Source organism: Brassica napus, chromosome C5 (genome assembly GCF_020379485.1).
Source record: "Brassica napus cultivar Da-Ae chromosome C5, Da-Ae, whole genome shotgun sequence".
Taxonomy (NCBI): domain Eukaryota; kingdom Viridiplantae; phylum Streptophyta; class Magnoliopsida; order Brassicales; family Brassicaceae; genus Brassica; species Brassica napus.
Genome location: NC_063448.1, coordinates 41,370,902 through 41,397,111, shown reverse-complemented (window position 1 = coordinate 41,397,111; position 26,210 = coordinate 41,370,902). Strand labels below are relative to the sequence as shown.

The 26,210-nt window shown below is 37.4% G+C and overlaps 4 protein-coding genes and 3 pseudogenes across 4 annotated transcripts; 5 read left to right on the top strand and 2 right to left on the bottom strand.

The window, feature by feature from the left end:
• The first annotated feature begins 646 nt into the window (after positions 1-646).
• Positions 647-5,531, top strand: LOC111206175 (annotated as a pseudogene).
• A 538-nt stretch (positions 5,532-6,069) lies between these two features.
• LOC106394201 (glutathione S-transferase T2-like) lies at positions 6,070-6,849 on the top strand. Its single transcript, XM_013834794.2, has one exon. The coding sequence runs from the start codon at positions 6,070-6,072 to the stop codon at positions 6,847-6,849; it is 780 nt and encodes a 259-aa protein (XP_013690248.1).
• Positions 6,850-7,607: 758 nt separating this feature from the next.
• LOC125587267 lies at positions 7,608-8,742 on the top strand. Its single transcript, XM_048757495.1, has 2 exons — positions 7,608-8,615; positions 8,662-8,742. The coding sequence occupies exons 1-2, from the start codon at positions 7,608-7,610 to the stop codon at positions 8,740-8,742; spliced, it is 1,089 nt and encodes a 362-aa protein (XP_048613452.1).
• Positions 8,743-9,222: 480 nt separating this feature from the next.
• On the top strand, positions 9,223-10,497 carry LOC106421918 (annotated as a pseudogene).
• Positions 10,498-11,274: 777 nt separating this feature from the next.
• Positions 11,275-12,335, bottom strand: LOC125587266 (protein ALP1-like). Its single transcript, XM_048757494.1, has 2 exons — positions 11,345-12,335; positions 11,275-11,303 (listed from the first exon to the last, which is right to left on the bottom strand). Exons 1-2 carry the CDS (start codon positions 12,333-12,335, stop codon positions 11,275-11,277), a joined length of 1,020 nt encoding a protein of 339 aa, XP_048613451.1.
• Positions 12,336-16,818: 4,483 nt separating this feature from the next.
• On the top strand, positions 16,819-19,715 carry LOC125587757 (annotated as a pseudogene).
• A 498-nt stretch (positions 19,716-20,213) lies between these two features.
• On the bottom strand, positions 20,214-23,285 carry LOC125587265. Its single transcript, XM_048757493.1, has 8 exons — positions 23,257-23,285; positions 21,803-23,155; positions 21,563-21,731; positions 21,375-21,482; positions 21,171-21,260; positions 20,980-21,087; positions 20,817-20,891; positions 20,214-20,552 (listed from the first exon to the last, which is right to left on the bottom strand). Exons 1-8 carry the CDS (start codon positions 23,283-23,285, stop codon positions 20,214-20,216), a joined length of 2,271 nt encoding a protein of 756 aa, XP_048613450.1.
• Positions 23,286-26,210: the final 2,925 nt, after the last annotated feature.

Below are 26,210 nucleotides of genomic sequence, written 5' to 3'. Positions count from 1 at the left end.
CTGGTGTTTCTTGAGATTCGGTCATGTATTATTGGTTCCTGTTGATAATGCTACGATTCAATACGCTTCTAAAGCCGTTATAATCTCCAATGTAACAAAAATTACAACACACCTGTGCCTGAAGAATGTCAATTTTTGATCCAGTGATGGTTGTTTCATACAAGAATACGTATTCTTCCATCAATTCTTTAAAATCAGTACTACTAACGTAAAACTAAAAGAGTCTACAGCGTGTACACGTTTAATGTTTCTTCCCATAATTGAAAATATCTTGTGATTAAAATGGAGAATGAAGCAACCTGCATAAAAGGAAGAAGAAGAGATTCAAGTCACTTACAAACAAGTGATCTTTGGAATAAGAAGAAAATTACCTTATAAAATAAGAATAGGAAATTATTAAATTAGCTTTTTTATATAGAATAGATAATTTCTATTTGTTGGAAAAAAAAGAAGAAAATTTCTATTTATTTTGATAAAGTTTAAACTATATATATACTTATGTAAGACGTGAGTTAGTATCATTCACATCGATTAATAAAGATCTTTTTTTTTTTCTTTCTAGAAATCAAATTTACTTCTCTTTTGCTATTCCGACTACGATTTAAGGTTCTTTGATTCTACATTACAAATTCCAACACAAGAAAAGATGAAAAGAAACATAGAATATCTTCCTGAGGATTTGCTTGTGGAGATACTCTCTAGGGTTCCAGAGGCTTCTCTCGCACGACTCCGATCTACTTCAAATGGATGGAACGCTCTTATTAAAAAAGAAGAAAGACTTGCCAAGAAGTCTCTTGTTGTCATGTTAATTCATAGAAGGGTCTATTTAGTTAGGCTTGATCTCCACGGCGATAACATTGTAAAGGTGATAAGTCAACTCAGACTCACTGATCCTCTTTCTAGTTCTTCGAAAGAAGTCGATATACGCCCCGTCTGTCACTGCGATGGTTTATTGCTATGCACCACTATGGACGAAAGACTGGTTGTTTGGAATCCATGCTCAGGGGAAACCGGTAGGATTATCAAACCGTTAGATTCCAAATGTAGTTCCGATACCTACGCTCTTGGTAAATCCTCATGCAACAACGAGTACAAAATCTTGAAGGCTTGTTGGTGAGACTACTGAGTGGTCATTTCCAGGGAACTGGCGACATGGCACGTCTGCGGATGGAAATACTTACTGGCTTTCTTTTGATTTTAGTCAAGACTGTTAAAGACCGAGAAATTCCTTACGATGTTTTGATTTTTCAACAGAGAGGTTTGGATGTGTATCTCTTCCGGTTGATCCTGCTTCTTATAATCTTTTCGCTTTATCAGTGACTAGAGAAGAGCAAAAACTTTGTTTGTTTACTTCTCGTGTTGAGATGTTTGATATAATAGAGATATGGATGGCAACTAAGATTAAGAGTACCGGAGAAATGTCATGGAGTAATCTCCTAACAGTGAAACGAACCCATCCGCTTTTTAATGGGATGAGTTTCTTGGCCGACCGTGAGAATAAAGTTATAGTGTGTCCCACTAAAGATAAGAACTCTAGTACCTGCTTACACTTTGTTGGAACGGATGAATACATACGAGTAGACCATCATGATGTAGGATCTGAATCCTCACTTCCCGGCAGGTGTGATCCTATTTTGGTTCAAATCCAGCGAGGTTCTTTGGGGCTAGGCACATGGAAAGCACCAATGACGTGACTTGTAATTGTCATAATAGTTTATGCATTGTTATCCAAGTTTTCATGATATTTGATAAAGTTAAAATGTATGTCTTCCTGCTCCATAATTAGTTTCCATACTATTCTAGTTTTTTCCCTCTGGTACTGGAACAATATTTTTGGTTCTCTAATTAAATGAGCAAGTCCTGTCCTTAAAAATCAACAAGACCATTGAGGATCGTTTGTGATAAAAAATTTATACACTAACATTTAATATAACAACTAACATTGTATAGTAACTTTTTCGTCAACAATAATATAAATATCAAATCATTTGTTAGTATGTAAATCTAACATGCTAAACCAAATCTACTATCTATATTGGAATACAAGGTTGATCGTTAATATATAATGGATTTGTAACATAACATATTAGTTGGTGTATTTAAAGGGTTTATAATAATTAAACCTCTCAACTAAAGATGAATCGTAAAAAAAACCCTCAACTAAAAATCCTGTGAAATAAACCCTCAACTTTAATTTCGTTAACATATGTTACCCCCGTCTAATAAACCGTGACGGAGAGTGACATACGTTAACGGTTTATAAGTTGGGGGTTTATAATGTTGGAAACTTAGTTGAGGGTTTTTTTTTACGATTCAAAAATAGTTGAGGGGTTTTTTCACTAAAGGTCATTAAATTTTTTAAAATCTTTATTATCATTTATATATTATTTTAGATTGATTTATAAGCCTTTAAAACTAATTTATAAATGTTAATACATTACTTTATAACCGATTTATAAAACTTTATAAACATTTTAATAGTTTTACATATGATTAATACGGTTTCACAATGATTTTATACGTTTTTACACTTTCTGACATTTTTTAGGATAAAATAATCTACCATTATTGGTGATACTATTGAAATATAAAGTAATACAATAAATCAAGAATAATATATCAAATATATTATCTTATTGATCCCGACTACAAGCAAAAATATAATGCATTGGAATAAAAATAATCATGCATTATTTTTTGGGATAGAGGGAAAGTATAAGGCATATGACGGAAATCATGGAAATAGGAAAAAGTGTGTAACTTTAAATAGAAAGATTGATTTCATGGATGAATTATCCTCCACAATTTTTAAGACTTAATATAACTTAGAAACTTTAAATTATTTGATATTTGATTATGACGATATAAACACACACGTTTTCTTATATCACTATTGCAAAATATCAAATAATTTAATATTTTGAAGTTATATTAAGCTGTAAGTAGTGTTTAAAATTATTAATTTAGGATGTATAAATTAGTTTTTATAATAAATTAATGTATTAAAATTTATAAATTAGTATTGAAGACTTATAAATAAATCTAAAACAATGTATAAATGATAATAAATTTTTTAAAATATTTAATGACTTTTAGTGATAAAACCCCTCAACTATTTTTTAATCGTAAAACAACCCCCCAACTAAGTTTTCATCATTATAAACCTTCAATTTATAAAACGTTAACGTATGCCACCCTCCGTCACGATTTTTTAGACGGAGGGTAACATATGTTAACAGAACTAAAATTGAGGGTTTATTTCACAAGATTTTTAGTTGAGGTTTTTTTTACGATTCATCTTTAGTTGAGAAGTTTAATTACTAAAACATTGTTAATAGTGTATATCCCGATTTGATCTTCCGCACTATATTTTAGCGGTTACAAATTACATTAGATGAAATATTTATGTGTTTTTGTCGCTTTTAGACAAATCGCAAGGATCTTCCTCCCAAAATATATTCATTTTAATATGCTCGTAGTTCCTTTGGTTTGAGACTAATGGCGAGAGATTTGTAGGACGCATGGCTTTCTTGGTGGGACTGTACACATCATATGCAGATGAGTTAGCTTCATTAATTATCGGGCGGAGAAATAGTTAGTTTGGTCGTTGTGGAAAGAAATAGTTTGTCTTAGTAACTTTTATATAGTTAGCCATATTGTTAATTAATATCTTTCCATAGACTATAATTTTTTTAATAATATAGCTGTAAATATGAGAAGAAATCATGTGGCTAATAACTGTCTTCTGCATACCCACAAAGATAGGTAAGCTACAACCTATTATTCAGTGTCTTCAAGCCGCCTGACGTCAGTACGCCAACTGTCCTTGCAGTTTGGATTAGGGATAATATCGTCTTCTTATGTGATAAATGGTATGGTCTTCTTCACTTATGTCTCTTTATCTTTATGTGTAGTTCTCTAATATCACTCTTAAATATGTATATATAGCTAATTATCTCAAAAATAAACCCCAAAATCTTTAAGGAAATCATGGGCCCCCATGCATATGTCTCATGCGTATGGGTTCTAACCCAGCCCTGCAGGTATCCTGATACTGATAGACATCGTCTATCTTACACTATTGACTTGGAAGCGAAGAAAAGATTTATAGTGAAGTAAATACACTGAATGGTGTAGAGGATTTGCGGTTAGAGAGGTTGGGCAGCCAATCGAAGAATGAAGTATAAAAGGGAGCTGGTATGCTTTGTATGTTGTAGATTATTGACGCCATGAGTCGCAATAGGTCGCCATGAGATCGTAGTGATCAATCATCTTCGCCACGAGAAGGTGGTTGTGATCGAAACAAAGCTACTCGGTAAATCTGTCTCACGTTTCTTATCATTAGAAGAAGACAGATATATTATCAATACTCCTATCATATCCTCAGCTTTCTAATTTCTTTTGTCGTGTTTAAACCGAAAACTTCGTCCGTTTGGACACATTATTTATGGAAGGAATCAATGTTACAAAAAAAAGCATGGAATTCGAAATCTATTTAGTGGAAGTGTCTATTTGACAATATAGAAGACCAATTAGGCATTGGCGTAACAAGAGTGTCATGCATGTAGAGCAAAATATATTTTCTTATATTTCTTACCAAAGACCAATTACGTATTCCGTAGGCTACTTAGACCAACCGCAACGGTCGGTTTATTGAGTCCTTAGCTCGCGGTTTTAGGAAAAATAGAATTAAAAAAATTTAATTAAGTACGGTTTATTAAGGACCGTAACTTAATTAGAAGGCTGGAAGGATTGAATCCTTACCGACGTGTCATCCCTTCCCCGGTTCGATGTCGGGATGAATTTGGTTCAGGGAAAAAAAAATTAAACGCGAAGGAGATTAAAAAAAAAAAAGCTCCGGGCGATCGAAGAGGCGACAGACGACTTGGTGATATCGAAGGTAAATCGAAGCCTCCTATCGTTCGTTTATGGATTTGTTTTGGTCGGATGTTGTTCTCCTCGAGATTTAGGGTTTCTTTTCAGTTTTAAATCGATTTGGGGATATTTCGATTGAAGTTAGGGTTTCGAATGATTTGGGGATGACGATTCGAATTGATTAGGCTTTGAATACGATTTTGTTTTCCTTCGATTGATTTAGTATTGATGTTTAATTTCCATCTTATTCTCTCAGGTTACGGAATCATGGGCCAAGATTATAGCTATAGCCAACCGTCGTCTTCAGAAGTGAGTTTAACTTGGCTTCTTCAAGAAGAAGCAGATGTGTATGCCGATGAAGCTCAGAGTAGGTTGAACCTTCAAGTCCCTGTTCAGTACGTTCCTCAACCTGATGTCGAAGAAGGAATCCCGAAGACATGTTACTGTGGTGGTGACCCTGTAGTCGCAACATCTTACACACCGAGAGATCCAGGGAGAAGGTATTTCACATGTCAGAACGTAGACGACGACGACTGCCATGTTTGGAAGTGGTGGGATGTGGCCGTTACGGAGGAGTTGAGTGACATTCAGACACAACTTAGGCAGCTCAAGGACCAAGGTAACGAGAGTGAGGAGAAAGTGGTTAAGCTTAAGGAGACAGTTTGTGAGCTAGCTAAGAAGAATTCAGGGGTTACCACGGGCTTCCACTTGCTTTGTTGTTTAATTGGTGGTCTCGTAATAGCTCTCCTGCTTATGTGTCTGCCGGGTTAGTTCTATACTTGTGCTTGTGTTTAGTGTTTCTTAAGTTATTTAAAAGCTTTTAACTGTTTCGTGTAATGTGTGATCAGGGGCAGGGTCCAAAGCTTGAAGCGGGAGTGTCTCACCTCGACACTGTGTATATAAAAGGTACTAACTGTAACAACTTCCATCTTTCTTGTTGTTTTTGATAAGTATAGTTACCAAGTAACTACTCGGATTTGATAACTTGAAATGTTTTAAGAGTTGAAAAATTAAATGAAAAATGTTTTCTATCTTCCTAACCTCTCCGATTTGATTGGTGTTAAATGATAATTTTAAATGCTAGTGAATTTCTATCTACCTTTCTTTAACTTGTGTGTACTTGAAAACTTTAAATCCTCTACTTAAAGGCTCTGTGTTAGTAGTTGAGTAACATAGAGTTATATCTAGTAAACCATGGATACCCCTAGTTTTGTTAACCTCCTCAATAGCCAAAATCCCGTTGATCTTGATGCACCTGAACATGTTTGGATGAGTAGCCAGAGTTCAAATGTTAAGGAGAGGCGTAAGTGGTCTCCCAAAGAGGATAAAATCCTGATTGGGGCTTGGCTTAACACAAGCAAAGACGCTGTGGTGAGCAATGAGCAGAAAGCTGACGCTTTCTGGAAGAGAATCGTTGATTACTACAATGCAAGCCCTCTCTTGGTTGGGACAGCACCTAGGGAGCTCGGTCAGTGCAAGCAGCGGTGGGCGAGGATTAACGAGGGCGTCTGTAAGTTCGTTGGCTGCTACGACGCGGCTCTGAGGTGCCAGAGTAGTGGTCAAAACGAGGATGACGTGATGAAAGCTGCCTTGGACTTCTACTACAACGACCACTCCATCAAGTTCAACCTCGAACATGCTTGGAGGGAGCTCCGGCATGACAGTAAATGGTGCTCAACCTATCTGCCTAAGGAGGGGCCTAAGGAGAAGCGCAAGCAAGTGTTGGAGGTTGATGGAGATGAGGAAGTGAGAGAACCTGAAGCAAGACCTATCGGGGTAAAGGCTGCAAAAGCTGTTCTAAAGAGGAAGAAGAGCAGTAAGGAACTTGAGTTGTCAAAGTTAGAGGCCCTGTTTGAAATAAAACAGAAACTCTCTAACCAAAAAATCCTAGAACGTTTGATAGCCAAACAAGACCCCCTCTCTGAGATGGAAACATCACTTAAAAACAAACTAATGTCTGAGATGTTACAGTAAGGTATGTTTATAGTTTTGAATATAATTTCACTTGCAGGGTCACGGGTGCATTTTAGACTTGTCACATTTTGAGGACATGTGAAGCCAGCTCACGGGTGAAGTAAGCTCACGGGTTCCTCTGTCATGACTTGTCCTTTCATCTCTAATTTGGCCTTATGTACTTCTATAAGTTGGCGTAAAGCCTCGGTTTAGGTAGCACTTGTAGTTCACTTGTTTCTTTAGCTTTCTGTGTACTTGAAAACCGTTGTATTGGCGTGAAGCCTCGGCTTGTATTGACATAACTCCAGCACTTTGTATCAGTTGTAAGCAGGTACTTGTTTCTTTGTTATCTATGTATGGCTTGTGGTTCTTTCGGATTGTATTAATGTGATCAGCTTCGTGTATCGCTTGTGAATTTTAAACAAATTTAAATAAAAAAAAATTACAAAGCATATGGAACTCACTTGAGAATTTTAAACAATTTAAAAAAAAAAATTACAAAGCATATGGAACTCACTTGAGAATTTTAAACAATTTAAAAAAAAAAATTACAAAGCATATGTCTTCACTTGTGAATTTTTTAAAAAATTTTTTTACAAAGAATATGTCTTCACTTGTGAATTTTAAACAATTTTTAAAAAATATATACAACATTTTAGCAAACTATTTAGATAACAGAAGTCTTCACTTGTAAAATTTACAACACAAGTGTTTTTTTAAACAAAAAATTAATTAACAATCTTCATTTTCAGTGAAGGATTACGAAGTAAACACACAAAATGTCATCATCTTCATCCGACGAACTCGAAGAAAGACTAGAAGAAGTTTTTGACGACATTTTGGAGGACACATACAACAACATAGTGGAGTCCCATCACAATAACCCAGTTAGACGTCTTTATATAGAACGCGATCGAGAAACGGGACACGAACGTTTATGGAATGATTACTTCTGCGAGAATTCGACTTTTCCCCCAAACTTATTCAGACGTCGTTTCCGCATGAACAAAGACTTATTCATGCATATTGTCCATCGCCTTTCAGAGGACGTCCCTTTCTTTCGTCAGTCAAGAGATGCAACCGGGAGGCCCGGTCTTTCTCCACTACAAAAATGTACGGCTGCTATTCGTCTCCTCGCTTATGGTTCTGCAGCTGACGCAGTTGACGAGTATCTTCGACTTGGTGAATCCACGGCACTTTTGTGTTTACATAAGTTCACAGAAAACATAATACGGTTATTTGGAGATGAGTATCTACGAAGACCAACTCCAGAGGATCTTCAACGACTACTTGATATTGGAGAGATACGCGGCTTTCCTGGAATGGTAGGAAGCATCGATTGTATGCATTGGGAGTGGAAAAATTGTCCAACCTCTTGGAAAGGACAATACACACGTGGATCCGGAAAACCGACAATTGTCTTGGAGGCAGTAGCTTCACAAGATCTTTGGATATGGCACGCTTTTTTTGGTTCTCCAGGTACTTTGAACGATATTAACGTCCTTGATCGATCACCTTTTTTTGATGACATTTTACAAGGTCGAGCACCAAGAGTTCAGTACGTGGTCAACGGACACCAGTATGATTTGGCGTACTACCTCACAGACGGCATATATCCAAAATGGTCAACATTTATCCAATCTATCTCCCTCCCGCAAGGTCCTAAAGCAGAGTTATTTGCTAAATGTCAAGAAGCGACTCGAAAAGATGTTGAGCGGGCTTTTGGAGTTTTGCAAGCTCGATTTGCGATTGTGAAAAACCCGGCTCTTACATTAGACAAGACGAAAGTTGGGAAGATTATGAGAGCATGTATCATACTACACAATATGATAGTCGAATATGAACGAGACGGATACACTCAGTACAATATATCTGAGTTTGAAGAAGGAGATGGAAGCAGAAGTTCTCAGGTAGATATGTCCTACAGTACCGAGACGCCTACAAATCTCGATAATATGGTTGGCATTCGGACTCATGTTCGCGATAGGCGTATACATGAACAACTAAAAAACGATTTAATCGAAAATGTTTGGAACAAATTTGGTGATCAAAATTAATAATTGTTGTATGTTTCTTTTAATCATGAAATCAGTAATTATTGTATTTTTATATTTTTTTATGCAATAAATTTTTTTTTTTTTTTTCAATTTTTTAAAAAATATATTATTATTTTATTCATAAGGACTTCTGATTGGATAACACTATTGGACGTAAGATTAAGACAATAATCCTTAACTATTCAAAAGTAAAAGAATAATACTTTTTAACTCCTAAGGACTCTTAATACAAGTACACCAATGCATATGCTCTAAGCATCGCAGGCCCACGAGCCGAACAAACATTCAGATGAATCTAGGGCGACAAAGCCCACAATATAAGCGTTTTAAATTGATGAGTCTCATACAGACGCAACACTAGGGTTTCATACACACACGGCACTAGGTTCCAAAGGTTTCATCTCCAAGATCATTGATGACGGACCAAGAAAAGATGAAAAGAAACATAGTATATCTTCCTAAGGACGTGCTTGTGGAGATACTCTCTAGGGTTCCAGAGGCTTCTCTGGCACGACTCCGATCTACCTCAAAAGAATGGAACGCTCTTATCAAAAAAGATGCCAGACTTGATAAGAAGTCTCTTGCTATCATCTTAATTGACTGTAGGGTCTATTTAGCTAGGCTTGATCTCCACGACAACAACCTTGTAAAGGTAATAAGTCAGCTCAGACTCACTGATCCTCTTTCTAGTTCTTCGGAAGAAGTCGACGTACGCCGCGTCTGTCACTGCGATGGTTTATTGCTATGCACCACCATGGACGAAAGACTAGTTGTTTGGAATCCATGTTCGGTAGAAACCAGTAGGATTATCAAACCGTTAAATTCCAAATATAGTTCCCATACCTACGCTCTTGGTAAATCCTCATGCAACAACGAGTACAAAATCTTGAGGGTGTATCATCTTGGAGATGGTTGGATGTCAGCATGCCTTGTTGAGTACGAAATATATGACCTTACATCTAATTCGTGGAGGGCTGTTGGTGAGGCTAGAGGGTGGACATTTCCACGGAACTGGCGACATGGCACGTCTGCGGATGGAAATACTTACTATAGCTTTCTTTTGATTTTAGTCAAGATTGTCAAAGACCGAGAAATACCTTACGATATTTTGATTATTCGACAGAGAGGTTTGGAATTGTGTCTATTCCGAGTGATCCTCTTTCTGATTATGTTTTTGCTTTATCAGTGACTAGAGAAGAGAAAAAACTTTGTCTGTTAACTTCTTGTGCCAATCTACTCCATATAGATGTCTGGATAGCAACTAAGATTAAAGGTACCGGAGACATGTCATGGAGTAAACTCCTATCAGTGAAACGAACCAGCAGAGACCAGTTCTTTAGGCTTTGTAACGGGATGAGTTTCTTGGCCGACCGGGAGCATAAAGTTATACTGCATCCCATTAAATATAAGGACTCTAGCAAGTTCTTACACATTGTGGGAGAGGATAAATACATAAAAGTGGACCTTCATGACGTAGGATCTAAATACCCACTTCCTGTCAGCTGTGTTCCAACTTTGGTTCAAATCCAACAAGGTTCTTTGGGGCTAGGCACATGGAAAGCACCAATCACCAAGTTTTCATGATATCTGGTAAATTAAAATGTAAGTCTTGCTACTCTATAATGTTTTAGTTCGTATACAATTCCCCAATTATATTTTCTCTGCTACTGGAACAATGTTTTTGGTTATCTCTTATTAAATTAGCACGTCTTGTCCTTCAAAAATCAGCAATACCACTGAAAACCCTTGCGTTTGAATGATCTTAAAACCTGGACACCTTGGCCCTGTTCGTTTCGTGGTCGCCAGCGTCAGCGACCAGAGTCAGCGACCAGCGACTGCGACATGATGTCGCTGATAGTTGTTCGTTTGAAAGTCGCGCGATTGATCGCAGCGGTTGTCGCTATGTTGTTCGTTTCCATGTCGCGCGATTGATCGCAGCGGTTGTCGCTATGTTGTTCGTTTCGGTATCGCTGGCGACCAAATATTTATTTTTGACATACATTTTCTCTTGTGTACGGCCCTGTACATATATACATTAAAAGTATGATTAGAGTTATTTATATTTTTCAAAATTTTGGTTTTGTAACTCAATTTTTATTTTTAATTTATATTGTATCTTGTACCTAAAACTATATTAATAAACTAAACATAAAATAAATGTTTTAAAATTTAAAGTCAAATGTTATGAAACTAATAAATAAAAATCAGTACAAATCCAAATCAAATAAACTAATAAGGTAATCGATATCCTCTACTCAACTCACTAGTAATATGATCACGTAAACCTTCCATGACTCTATCACCAGTAGGCTCATATGGAATATGTCCACCATGATCATCACCATCTTCTTCTTCTTCTTCATCTTCATCTTTTTCTTCTTCATCATTATCACCATGTGTATGATATTCTTCTCTTCTCTGCCAACGCACAAAATCATTATCTTCTCGATGTGAATCACGTATGAAGTTGTGTAGAGCCATCGTTGCTGTTACTAGCTTTATCCATTTGATCAAACCATACTTTGGATGCCTACGGTCAAGAATTCTCCATTTTGCTTTCCATACTCCAAATGTCCGTTCAATCACTGATCGCAAGCTTGAATGTCTCCGGTTAAACACCTCTCGACTGTTCGTTGGCGGTCCTCCTCTGTTGAACTGATCAAGATGGTACCGAACTCTGCGATACGGACCAAGATACCCTGTTCTTGTGGGATATCCCGCATCAACCAAATAGTACTTTCCATTTGGCGGATGTGGAAAAAAGGGCTCGTTCCTCGCACAGTAAGTCAATACCTTTGTGTCATGTGCTCTATCCGGTACACCCACATAAGCATATATGAACTTCATATCAAAGTTACATATAGCAAGGACATTCATGGTCGGCTCCTGTTTTCTACCTCGGTATGCTTCTGCATTTCGCTTAGGAGGGCGAACTGAGATATGAGTTCCATCCAATGCCCCAATACAATCCTTAAAACATGGCCAGTATCGATCATCATCTCTCAAAGCAGGACATACTCTTGTGAACTCACCATCTTCTGGTTTTAGTGCATCTGCAGCAAATTTCAAGAGAACACTCAAAACCTCTTCAAGTTTCCTTTTGACCGTATCCAACGAACGTTGATATCTTTCTGCAATAACCCGTACCGTCTTATCTTGACCCACCATTTCAAGGAACATTGCAACCCCTTCTTCAATATAGACATTGTTCGTCTCTTTTAACCCATATCTCGTCGCTAACATCTTACACAAATCTTGAAATGTTCTCTGATTCATGCGAAGAATATCATAACACTGTTGATCTGACCCGTGCATAAGCTGCTGAACATGATGCCATCCAGCACCTCGATCTGTTCTTTGAAGCAATCTCTCTGGCTTAAGCACATCGTCCTCATATTCATCCTCATCATCATAATCATCATCATCATCATCCAAGTACCACCTAACCATCTGCAAGTAATTAAAATCATATATATATAAGTTGTGAATATGAGCTACAAAAGTCATAACAAAAAATATTCATTCGCTTAACAATTGTTACAATCTGAGTCGTAACAAAAAACTGAAACAAAAGTCATACTACAATCCTCCATAAATCTTAATTCCAATCATATGCTCAAGGTAGCTAATCCTATCATCATCACTAGGGAAAGATATAAAGGCCAGTCTGTTTCCTTCATCAGCTTTGAGATGGCTAACAGCAGCAATGTGAAATGGTGACCACTTAATCACTCCAGGCAGCTCATTAAGTATCTCCAATACTTTGTCTAATCGGAACTTACGATCCTGTTGCAACACCACACGATCCTCTGCCATTATCTCTAACATCCTTTCAGCTATCTTATTTTTTTCTGCCAGAATTGCATTTCGTACAACATAAGGCTCTTGATCAACTTCTTTACGCTTTCTTTTTGACTTTGAACATCCAGCTCTACTTGTTCCTTCTCTTGGTGCTGGCATATCTGTGTCAGCAGAATCTGATTCATCTTCCTTTTCTGCATCCATTCTAGAATTTAAGCTAGCTTCTCCTTGCTGAGCACACCATCCTTCTGCTCCAGTCACACTAACAGCACCAAACTCTGCTTCAAACATATCCATGTTTGGAGGTACTTTGTTCTTATACTTTCTTGCACCTGGCCATTCCTGTTTAAGAACATAAAAAAATTAATTCACTTGAAAACTCACGTTATTACTAATCATACAACATTCTCAAACCAGTCTCATTATAAATACTCGCGTACTACATTCTCAAACACTAAACATTCTCAAACCAGTCCCATTATAAATACTCACATACTACATTCTCAAACACTAAACATTCTCAAACAAAGACATTTCAAGCTAATATACTCACATTATTAAAGCAATAAGACTAAGAGAACAATGCATACTCAAGTTCTAAATAGAAAAAAAAAAAAAAAATCAAGAACAAAGTTATTTACCGCTATGCGTTGATCCCACCAAGCATCTGGCATCTCCAACCGTCCCATAGCATCATAGACAAGTCCGGTTCTGTTGTGAGTCAGCTTCTTAAACTTGACATATGCTTTTCTACAAACATCAACCTTGTTCTTAAACCTGTCCCATATCCATTTCTTACTAAATCTCTCTTCAAACTTCCTAGGGATGAACTCTCTTCCAACTGAATTCATGCCAGTCCTTGGTCTGTTCCCTTTCTTTTTTTCTTCAGCATAAAGAGTAAGAAAATACCGAAATTCTTCGTCGGTCCAGGTCTAAATAACAAGTCTCATTAATAGACAAACAAACTAAACTAGCAGAAAAAAACAATCACAAAACATTTAAGAAACAAGAGCTGAATTAGAAACTTACATCATTAGCCATTCTTTCTGTCTAGTTGTGGTTTATGTCCAAATCTGTAAAATGTCAACACTGTCATTAAGAAAGCAGAACAATTGATCTTCATCATTAAAACAACAAAAGAAAAAATGAGACTTTGCTAAGAGAATTACCTTAACACCAGCGCTTCTTATTGCTTCCAAGTTTTCAAAGCCTTCCTGTTGTACCAAACCAAGATAAGAACTAATAAATGTTAGAAAAAAATACATGGAAAATGTGTATGAGATATCTGCAAACGTGTATACACAACAAGTGAACCTTGAAATACTTCTGGTCAGTCAAAACACTGAGACAGCTGCACCACCTCTTTCATAAGATTGAGCAATCTCGACCTGTCAGCAACACAACCGCATAAATCATGTAAGAAAAATAGAGAATCATATTGTAGAACACCAGAGCATGAAAAAAGCAGCAAGAGTACGTTTTAAAACATGCCCATCTCACTGATTTCACTAGCAATAAACCCTTCTAAATCTCTCAAGTGAAAGGCAAAATTTAGAACTTTCTGAAAGTTTTAAAGAAGGATTTCGAATCAGAGAGAGAGAGAGAGAGAGAGAGAGAGAGAGAGAGAGAGAGAGAGAGAGAGAGAGAGAACTGACCTTTGAGCTTTGATGGTAGCCTGCGTGAGAGAGCTGAGGAGGAGAGACGATGAAGAAGCGTAATGAAGAAAGGCGTAAAGAGATCTAGGGTTAAGGGTATTGTTTTGTGATTTTGAAAATAAATCAAGGGTATTTTTGTCTTTTTACACTATTTTATTTTTTTGATCGCTGGTTTTCGATCGCAACGCTGAAATTTTCAGCAATCAAAATTTCTGAACGCCGAACGCTGGCGTCTGGTCGCAGCGATCAGTCGCAGAACCGGCGACCACCAAACGAACAACGTTTAGTCGCTAGGACTGGTCGCTGCCGCTAGCGACCTGCAAACGAACAGGGCCGAAGGCACGACCGAAATTGTACGGGTTGAAATCGACACTTTTTCTTTATCCGACTAAGCATGGTTTAACAGTTGACTAACTATAAGTTAGTCAAGGTAGGATTTCATGTAAGGGAGTCAAGTTTGGGTCGAATTATTTTTAAAAATCTCAGTTCAGGAATAATTTTGCACTTATGTTTTGTTTGGGTCTAAAAAGACACGACGGTTGTTGGGGTCTAAAAATGCCCTTTTCCCGCCATAGTTACGGGTTCTTCCATCAATACTTTAAAACCAATGCTACTAGCGTAAGCTAACAGAGTCTACAGCGTATACACGTTCAATGTTTCTTCAATATCAAAAAATCTTGTAAATCAAGTATATACCAGAGTTTACAGATCAGAATACATACCACCAAGCTAATTCAGTAGCTGGAGCACCGGGGAGGACCTGAAATAGATGCAACACATTTAGCAGATTTTCTTATTATAATGCTGGAATTTACATTCTGAAGATGTAAGAATTACCTCGTCCTCATATGGATTGCAATTCTATTTAAACCACAGCCTTATGAACTCCTGTTTGGATAGAAAAAAGAGTGGAACATTCGATAAACAATGCATGCCATACCAATAAAACCTGACTTAAACAGGAAAAAGTCACTCGCCTTATCAACATTTTCAGGCTCAAGACCTTTTTGAAAGCGTTCTTCATAAGAACCCGCAAGCCAGTATCTGCTTGAATCCAGTGTAGTGAATCTATATACAATGTGTACAATTAGATTATATTCTAATCAGCGAATTTGGCAGTTGTGCAGATTTGTGTTCAACAGTGTATTCAAAGAGAGATGACAAGGACAAGGAGAAAGTAAAACTAACCTCATCAATCAATAAGATTGAACCATCGTAACTTTTTCCAAACTCATATTTTGTATCCACCAGTATCAGTTCATGCTCCTTGGCGGCACACTGAAGAAATCATAATATATTTAGAATCTAAAAAACTCTTCCAACAAAGCACAAGATTTGAGCATTGTGTATTCCCACAATAGTTCCTAACACCTTTATTTTATAAGGATGTGTCAGCAGCACTTCCTGTCACATGTATCTTCTAACTACAAACAACAAAATACATATTGAAAAAACAGAGGCTGCATAGAGAAGCATCTGACAAGATACTTTGTATTTTGATCCAAAACAGACTAACCCACAAAATATTGAACTTGGATATCATTTTGCTGCTCAAGATTGATATTATTTGTTATCACCATGATAGATGCTTAAGAGAAACTGAGTGACAAGGTTTATTTTACATTCAGGTATGCTCCAGCTACTCAAAGAGAATCGACATACACAAGAACTTGAACACTGGAGTATCGCTATGAAAGACGGGAAAGCATTGGAAAAGTGGAGAAGTGAAATCCCAATCCCTCGTGGAGGACCTCACAGGCTTATTTTCACAGCTCTAATGAATGCTGTTGCTGCTAATCCTAATAGCAGAGATGTGGAGAACCAAACTGATAATGAATCCATGAGATAGACAAACAATCAATCTCCCTTTTGTAATGCAAATTCACAATATTCTTTGTTAAAAGTTCTCTTTGAGCCTTAACTCATCCCAATCCAGAAAACAATTGATATATATATCCATCTTTTATGTATATTGTAAACTGAAAACACACAAACTTATGTAGAAAATGTCAATTTGCAAAAAAATAGAGAAAATGACTAGGATAGTACTAAAAACGTTTTTGTCACAAATATAGTCTCTAAAAGTAAAAATGACCAAAATAGCACTTAATGTTTTATCAAAAGAGATAAATATACACTTATTCTCCAATGGTAAATTAATTTAGACATTAGGGTTTAGAGTTAAGAGGTGGAGTTTAGGGTTTAGGATTTAGGATTTAGGATTTAGGATTTAGGATTTAGGATTTAGGGTTTAGGGTTTAGAGTTTAGGGTTTAGGGTTTAGAGTTTAGGGGTGGGGTTTAGGGTTTAGGGTTTAGAGTTTAGGGGTGGGGTCTAGGATTTAGGGTTTAGGGTTTATGATTTAGGGTTTAGGGTTTAGAGTTTAGGGTTTAGAGTTTAGGGTTGGGGAGTGGGGTTTTGGGATAAGATTTCAAATTTTGAAAAATAAATTTTTTTTTATTTTTTTAAAAGATAAAATGCGATTTTGGTCATTTTAGTTTTTGAGAGCTATTTTTGTGACATAAACTTAGAAATATGTTATTTTGGAGATTTGCCCAAAAAAATATCAAATACCAATTACATATTTGTCGTAACAAGAAGTCATGTAGCAAAATATGTTTCCTAACAGAGACCAATTACGTAAAGCGTAGCGTACGCTACTTATAGCATCGCAGCCCCACAAGCCAAAATTCCAGCGTAATCTAGGGCGAATAATCCCACATAACTAGGTTACAAGGTTTGATCTCCAAGATCAGTGATGAGTGATGACAGAAACAGAAAAGAATAGGACATTATATCTTCCCGAGGAGTTGCTTGTGGAGATACTCACTAGGGTTCCGGAGGCTTCACTGGCAGGGTTCCCATCTACCTCAAAAGAATGGAACTCTCTTATAAAAAGAATTAGAGACTTGATAAGCCTATTTAGTAAGGCTTGATCTCCACGGCATTCATGAGGACAACGTTGAAAAGGTAATAAGTCAGTTCAGCCTCAGTGATCCTCTTTCAAGCTCTTCGGAAGATGTCAACGTACGCCACGTCTTTCACTGTGACAGTCTATTGTTATGCACCACCATGGACGTAAGACTAGTTTGGAAGCCATGTTCAGGGGAAGCCAGTAGGATTATCAAACCGTTAAAATTCCCACTATCATTCCGATACCTACGCTCTCGGTAAATCCTCATGTAACAACGAGTACAAAATCTTGAGGGTCCATCATCATGGACCTTACTGCTACCCATGCCTTGTCAAGTATGAAATATATGACTTTACATCTAATTCATGGAGGGTTGTTGGTGAGACTAGAGACGTGTACATTCCATGTGTCTGGCGAGGTGGCACGTATGTGGATGGAAATACTTACTGGCTTTCTTTTGATTTTAGTCAAAAGACGAGGTATACCTTACTATGTTTTGATTTTTAAACAGAGAGGTTTGGACTTGTGTCTCTTCCGGGTGATCCTCGTTCTTATAATATTTTGTCTTTATCAGTGACTAGAGAAGAGCAAAAGCTTTGTTTGTTAGCTTCTGGTGACAAGGTACTCCATATAGATGTATGGATGGCAACTGAGATTAAAAGTACGGGAGACATGTCATGGAGTAAACTCCTAACAGTGAAACAAACCCATTCGCTTTTGAATGGGATGAGTTTCTTGGCCGACCGTGAGAATAAAGTTATAGTGTATCCCACTAAAGATAAGAACTCTAGTAACTGCTTTGGGAACGGATAAATACATACAAGTACACCATCATGATGTAGGATCTGAATCCTCACTTCCTGACAGGTATGATGATGATCCTACTTTGGTTCAAATCCAACAAGGTTCTTTGGGGCTAGGCACATGGAAAGCACCAACCACGTGACTTGTAATTGTCACCCTAGTTTATGCATTGTTAACCAAGTTTTCATGATATTTGATACATAAAAAATGTAAGTCTTGCTACTTTACTATTAATTTCTATACAATTGCAATTCTAATTCCTCTGCGACCGGAACAACATATTTGGTCATCTCTAATTAAATGAGCAAGTCTTGTCCTTAAAAATCAACAAGGCCACTGATGATCGTTTGTGATAGATCTTGGATGGTCTTAAGAACTTAGACACCTTAGCTTTTATAAGATTTAAAGAAGTAAAAGAATGGACTGAGAGATTAGGAAGATTAGTGGGATAAGATATTGGAGAGATTAGAGAGCTTAAGAGAAATTTAGATGAAAGAGAAGATAAACTCTATTAATTTATTTATGTGTACAAAGAAAGTTATTTATAGCCAGAACCATAAATACAAAAGGTATAAAAAGATAAAAAAGAGATAAGACTCTAATAGTTATATTTTGAATTTTGGACTTTAGTGAATAGTGTCCGCGAATCCCTACAACACCAAAGTGCGTAATGCAGGTTCATCAAATCCCTCACTTTGGTGCTGTAGGTGATCTGCCTTTTTCTTTAGCAACTGTTCATTTCTCTATAGCATCAAAGTATTCAGTGTAGATTTCTCAAAGTGCCCACTTTATTGTTGTAGGTAGATTCGACCTCTTTAGTTATTTCTTCTTTTGCTTTCATCTCAACACTCCCCTTCAAGCTTGACGGTAGGAGAACCGGAGGTCAAGCTTGGAGACCATGAAGACACTACAAGAAAAATGGGTTTTATAAGCGGACGAAAAACGCTATATAATGATTCGATAGCGGTTTTAGAAGCGTTGTATCATCGCCCGTCATAGTAGGTCAGACACTTTAGATAGCGCTTTTTAGGACTGCTATCGAATCTTCATTAACGATAGCGCTTTATTAGCTGCAATTAAATATTATTTAATAGCGTCTCATTAATACTATTAGTTTAAAGTATTAACAGCGTTTTCGATATGTTATTGTTAAAACTACTATAGCAGTTAAATAAGTGTGATTTATCAGCTATATATATTCTATTTATTTATTTTTTAATTTTATATATTATTATATTTATACACATTGATTTCTGTAATTTGAAACATATTATATTATTGCACATAAACTTCAAATGTTCAACATAAACACATTCTTACATAAGTTGTTCATAGTAGTAACATCAAAAGATCAAAAGCAACAGAAATTGTCTCAGATAAAAACAAGCTTATCATTTGGCGAAGCCACGGTACTTCATACTGCATCACCTATGAATTCAATTTCAGAGTTTGGCCTCCACATGCGTGCCCCATCGAACTCCGAAACCTCTACCCAGACCTTAGAAGCATTTGGACCTAAAGGGACGAAATGCACATTCTCTGCTTGATCAGTTGAGAACACACGACCTAAAGCAACTCTCTGTCCAGAGTTAGCACAGCCCAAAAGAGCGCATTTCTGTTTACCACCTTTGCTGCTACTACCACTTCTGTTACTACCACTCTAAAAACGAAAAACGAGAAACACATTCATTACAATATCAATTCCCATTCTTATAAATCTCACTTTGTTCACTAAGAACCTACATGTTTCAGAAACTAACCTGATTTGATTTCTTGGTTGATTCAGTAGGTGAATGTGGATCAGGTAGTTGTAGCTTATCTATAGGCCATGAAATTGTCCCATCTACTGCATCACCCATCTTTGTCACTTCTGTCGTAGGTCTCCAGATAAATGCATCAGACTTAACAACCCTTTCAACTTTAACAACTGCAGCATTCGGTCCAAGAGGAATTTGGTTGACGAGTTTAGCAGGATCAGTCGACAACAATACACCCTCAGCAATCAATTCATCTTCTGCTTTCCAGTAATCAAATATTAGAACTTTTCCTACAGAGTCACTCTCAGGCTGAAGCATGCAAACATACAACACAATTTCGCATTAGTTAATTTCATTGTGCATATTAATGAACAGAAATACAGTTTTTAATTTACCTCTCACCCGTAGGTGTTAGCATTGTTTCCTAAGTCAATACCATCATCCAATATGAGCTTCTCAGATGGCCATGCAATTTTCACTCCAACGGCCTGAGGAAGCGATACACAATTTGGAGTAGGTCTCCATATAGATGCTGTTACAACTGATACAGACTTCACTACAACAGCAGCCGCATTAGGACTCAGTGGAATTCGACCAATCTTATACGTGGGTTCACTAAAGTGGAACTCTCCTTCAGCAACAACCAAATCATCATTTGAAACCCAATCCAATATCTGGCACCGTATTCTTCCCTGGCTAACATCGCTTAACTCAGAACTAGAAACATATCCGGTGTTCTGCTAACAAGTTTAACTCAGAACTATAAACATATCCGGTTTATATTAAAACTGTAAAGAGCACAACAATAATAAGTCGTTTACCTTTTTACCGGCTAAGTCTTTAACCACATTTTGTAAATCTTCAAGCTTGTTGATTAGTTATGCTTGAGTAGCTTGAAGCTTCTGGACATGGGAGTCTCTAGCATGTAAGAATGCCAACTTCGTCGCAGTAACCCCTCTGTCCATCCCCCTAATTCTTCCTGGTTTATCTTTTCCTAGAACCTGAGTGACAGCATCTTCAGAGATATTATATGCGGAACTTGATTCCATCTCACTGTCAATTCTCTTTATCTTCTCCTGCAATCAAAAATATCACATGATATGTAAAATGTACTTAAAAGCAAACACAATTTGACTTAGTTGAAGGAATTTAAAATGGACTTACTATTGTTTCTGCGAATTCTTGACGCACGGGTGTTCTATCAGAATGCGTATGACCAGCTACCCAAACCTTAGTTCTAGTAACTTTCGTAGGATCAGAACTGTTTTTTCTCTACAAGTTATATGAAAATGTTGTCAACAGTTGCACTTATTTGAAACCACACCTTACTAATTATTTCAATATGACAAACATACCATCTCATCTGCAAGTCGATTCATTCCTTTACGGCTAGTGGTGTGAGGAATTTGCCCTTTCCTGAGTTCCCTGTACTTATCACTTTGTTCCTACTCAAACCAAATACCAGTTCAGATAAATATTACTTATAAATAATGTCTCTTCCCCCTTATTTCTGTATGTAAGTTGCTTCTAATACCCATGTCTTCTAAATTCTTTCTTGCTTTTAGGCCATCCTTAGACTTCCCACTATGAATCAGAATAGACAACAACGCATCAGACACATTCTTTTCCACGTGCATGACATCGATGTTATGCCTCACATGCATATCCTGCCATATATTGAACAAATATTTATCAGAAGCAGAATATTAACAATTTATGATAGAAAATAAAGTTAATATGACAATACCTTCCAATAAGGTAACTCGAAGAAGATAGACTTCTTCTTCCACCGCCACAGATCATCATCTTCTTCGTACTCGTCAGCTGAAACACCATCATCCTCATCTCCTTCAGTCCTTTTTCGCTTACTCTTCTTAGGTAAATGTTTTCCAAAATCGTTTTTGAAGTACCTTAGACTGTCAAATATTTCTGAACCACTCTGAATCCTCTTCACAGTACCAACCTCCACCGTGTTGTCAAACCAAACCATCCTTTCCTTCGTCTGTAAGGATGACTAGGCATCAGACGCTTCCTGTTCCCCATGTAAACATGTTTGCGACTAAACTTAAGCCACCGATGAGGTGTATCCTTCCCACAGACATTACACGCTTTCTTCCCCTTCACTTTACACCCAGCTAATATCCCTAAACCAGGATAATCAGTGATACTCCACAACATCATCACTCTAAGAGTAAAACTCTCCTTCTTAAAAGAATCATAGACTTCCATGCCTTCCGTCCACAATTCCTTCAAGTCCTCTATCAGTGGCTGTAGATATACATCAATGTTGTTGCTAGGTGCGGTTGGGCCAGGTATCGACATTGTCAACATGATGTTCTCGGATTTCATACACTGCATTGGAGCCATATTGTAGTTGACTAGTAGAACAGGCCATGTGCTATACTTGGTGTTCTGGATGGAGAAAGGATTCATGTCATCTGTTGAAATACCTAGTCTAAGGTTTCTTGCTTCAGCTGCGAACTCCGACAATTTGTTGTTAACCTGACCCCAAGTCAATGAATCAACTGGATGTCGCATAGTTCCATCTTCAGAAGCATTAGTGGAGTGCCAACACAAGTCCTCAGACAACCGCTTCGATCTAAACATTCTCCTGAACCTGTCTTTTATCGGAAAATACCGGATCACCTTAGCAGGAATCCCTTTCTTCTCCTCACCAGTCTGCTTGTCCTTCTCCCATCTTGATTCACTACATCTTGGACAGCTGACCGCATCCTCATACTGTTTTCTATAAAGAATATGTTCCTGCAGGCGTGGATGACATCGTATCCAAAACCAAACTGTTTCAGGAACAGTGTCTGCGGGGAGCATGTCATGAACTAATGACAGTAGCTGATCAAAATAGTTCTCAGACATCCCACTCTTGACTTTTATCCTGTAAAGTCCCATAATTGCAGCTACCTTCGTGTATTTAATACACTTCAGGTACAATGACGTCTCTGTATCCTCTAATTTCTTTCTGAACTCAGCTTCTTCTGGCCTGTCCATTACCTCAAACGCTTCTGCATTCTCTTGCTGAGCTGCTCCATTGCCTTCATTTCCCATGAAGCTTGTTCTAAACAACTCGTAAGCCTCATTTTCAGACGAGTAGGCATCAGCTGACTGATGAGGCCTTGTATCCCCATGTTTGGTCCAATATTTGCAAATCTTGTACTTCTGATCCATTCCTCTTATCACCAGATGCTCGAAAACTGTCTCAGTAGATTGATGGCAGACATTGCGGCAATCAAGACACGGGCAGAACATTTTAGCTGGATCGCCTAAACGTCTTGATGAAGAAGACACAAACTCCCTTGCTCCTTTCTCATACTCAAGGCTATTCCTATCGGGTTAGAACAAGTGAGAACATAACATTATGACTTACAAACTAATGAGATAAACAGAAAAATAACTCTATAAAGGACAGTGTAGTGAAGTTAATACCTTGGTAAAAAGACCCAAGATTTATCCATTTTACAGCTCCGAGCAAATGTACATACAAGACACTCACTTTATCAAGCAAGAACAACAAAAAAGATCGAGATTTATAAAGTAGAAGAAAGTGTCACTTCTTTTTACCTTATGAAATCTCTTCAATTTTAGTTAGATTGACCTACAAAAGGAGACAACAGTGTTAAAATACAATGAAATCACTTAAAAATTTACATATACTAACTGAAACGAGAAACCCAAAAATAAATAGATAGAGGTACCTTAAGCGAAAGACCTGGAGATGAAATCTTCCTGCAAAAGAGTATACAAAAACGAATCAATTAGACATGCAAAAACCCTATATCACTAATTGGAAACTGATAAAACGATTTTGAATCGGGTAGCAGAGTTTTAAAACGCGAGTTAACCTTTGACGGATTCTGAATGGATTCCAATCAGAGGGGACTTGTTTTCACGATTCGGGATGAGCAATAGTAGAACCTTAGGAATTGAAACTGAAATCTTGGGTGAGAGAGGTTGATGTTGACTGTATCGAGGAAAATGGAGGCAAAGAGATACGACAGAGGGGACCTGTTTTCACGATTCGGTATGAGAAATGGTAGAACCTTAGGAACTGAAACTGAAATTTTGGGTGAGAGAGGTTGATGTTGACTGTATCGAGCAAAATGGAGGCAAAGAGATACGACAGAGGGAAAAAACCTAAATTAGGTTTGATAATTTGGGATTTTTTTGGGAGCCTAATTGTTTTAGGAGCCAAAATATTTCTAAGTGTCGCGGGCATTACCGTGTAACTCAACTATAACACTTTTAATAACTTTTTGTTATTACACATAAGCGCTTCTTTTAAAACCATACGCTGAATTTTGTTTTTTTTTTTAAATCGACCCTCTACCATAGCGGTTCGAAATATACAAACGCTATCTTTAAAACGCGGGTTAGTCAACCATAGCATAATAGTAAAAAATGCTATACCGGTCTGCTATTAAAAATCATTTTTCTTGTAGTGAGACCTTCCTCGTTAAAAACCTTAGTAAGAAAAACTCAGTGGAACAAAAACTTACCAAGGAAAAAAGAGTGGAGACTTCATGGTTAAGGGGATCAACTGTTGGGTGTAAGATCAATGAGTCCAAGACGAGAGTGAATGAACTCAATTGTCTTTTGTCTTGCAGCCTTAGTGAACACATCATCAAGTTGATTTTCACTTCGTGTATAGCATGGTAATATCACTCCTTGGACTATCATCTGCTTCACCTTATGACAATCAACTTCTATGTACTTTTTCCTCTGCATGAAATATTGAGTTAGATGCAATGTGGATAGCTGCTTGGTTATCACAGTGCATGATCATGGGTGTTGTTGTCTCAATGCTTAGATACTTCAAAATACCCTTGATCCAGATCAACTCATTTGTCAACTTCAACATGGCTCTATACTCAGCCTCGATACTAGAACAAGAAACTACCTTCTGCTTCTTACTCTTCCAAGTAACCAAGTTATCTCCAATGAAGGTGCAATATCGTGTGGTCGATCTTCTGTCCACTCTATCACATGTCCAATCAGCATCACAATAGCCAACAACTTCTGAACTCACATTGCATCCCATCCAAACTCCTTGACCAGACGACCCATTCAAATACCTCAGTATTCTATCTACCATGTTCTAATGATGCATCTTTGGAGCTTGCATATGTTGACTGACTTGATTCACAGCAAAACATATATCCGGTCTTGTGATAGTCAGGTAAATCAATTTCCCAACCATCCTTCTATACAGCCCAGCATCATCAAAAGTCTGATTATCTTCAAAAGTCTGTTGACTTTCCTCTAATCTTGCCTGCATCCTCCAACAGATCTAGAGTTTATCCCTCCTTAGATCTGCAGATCTCAATCCCAAGGAAGTATTTCAATCCTCCCAAATCTTTGATATCAAACACAGATTTCATAAACTATTTAGTAGCTTGTATCCCAGCTTTGTCACTTCCTGTGATGATGAGATCATCCACATACACCAGAATAACAATGATACCTGATGGTCCAGAGAGTGTGGTCAAGTTCTGATTTCCTAAAGCCTATTCCATTGAGAGTTGTGCTCAGCTTGTTGTACCATGCTCTTGGAGACTGTTTCAACCCATATATAGCCTTCTTTAGTCTCAACACATTCCATGGCTTCACCAGATCTTCAAGACCAGGATGAGGATGCATGTATACTTCATCTTCAAGTTCACCTTGCATAAATTCATTCTTCACATCCATTTGCCACAAGTCTCATTCCAAGTTGGTTGCAACGGATAAGATAATTCGAATTGTGTGGAGCTTGGCGACAAGAGCAAATGTGTCAATCTAGTCTTCCCCATAGGGTTTATAGGTTTGAGTAAACCCTCTTGCTACCAGCCTAGTCTTGCGCCTCTCAATCTTCTCATTTGCAAAATACTTTATGGTGAAGATCTATATACTTGAAACAACTTTCTTCCTTTTAAGCAATTCACTTTTATACCAAGTGTCATTCCTTATCATTGCATCTCCTTCATCACCTACTGAATTTCTCCAGACCTTGTGCTTCATTGCTTCTTCATAAGATTTTGGAACTTCATCCTCATCCAAATTGCGCATGAACGCCACATGTTCTTCTGGATGTAATGCAAAGGAACACATAGCCTGAGCTGGATAAGCTACTGCATGCGCATTGAAATATACCCTTGTGTCCAACCACTTTGAAGCCTTTCTCACTCTTGTGCTTCTTCTTAATAGTTGAACATTTTCTTCTACTTCAGTTTCATTAATCTCTTCTAGATCATGAGATTCTTCCTCCTCATTTCCGCTTCTTTGAGCAAAATCCTCTTGTGTCACTTCTTCTGTCTCACTGATGGAAGTATAAGGACAACTTGTTTGATGAAGTATGCCATGCTTTGTCAGATGATTCTTGAACGCATGGCTTGTGTATTCAC

What these genes read in the sequence shown, in the direction of transcription:
- LOC106394201 (XM_013834794.2), top strand. Translation starts at nt 6,070, where the DNA reads ATGGATACCCCTAGTTTTGTTAACCTCCTCAATAGCCAAAATCCCGTT.
- LOC125587267 (XM_048757495.1), top strand. Translation starts at nt 7,608, where the DNA reads ATGTCATCATCTTCATCCGACGAACTCGAAGAAAGACTAGAAGAAGTT. An exon ending in TTACATTAGACAAGACGAAA is followed by an intron (nt 8,616 to 8,661) that starts GTTGGGAAGATT and finishes ACAATATGATAG; the next exon opens with TCGAATATGAACGAGACGGA.
- LOC125587266 (XM_048757494.1), bottom strand. Translation starts at nt 12,335, where the DNA reads ATGGTTAGGTGGTACTTGGATGATGATGATGATGATTATGATGATGAG. An exon ending in GGCTCTACACAACTTCATAC is followed by an intron (nt 11,304 to 11,344) that starts GTGATTCACATC and finishes GTGCGTTGGCAG; the next exon opens with AGAAGAGAAGAATATCATAC.
- LOC125587265 (XM_048757493.1), bottom strand. Translation starts at nt 23,285, where the DNA reads ATGGATAAATCTTGGGTCTTTTTACCAAG. An exon ending in AGTCTAAGGATGGCCTAAAA is followed by an intron (nt 21,261 to 21,374) that starts GCAAGAAAGAAT and finishes TGGTTTGAGTAG; the next exon opens with GAACAAAGTGATAAGTACAG. An exon ending in AAGAATTCGCAGAAACAATA is followed by an intron (nt 20,892 to 20,979) that starts GTAAGTCCATTT and finishes TTTTGATTGCAG; the next exon opens with GAGAAGATAAAGAGAATTGA.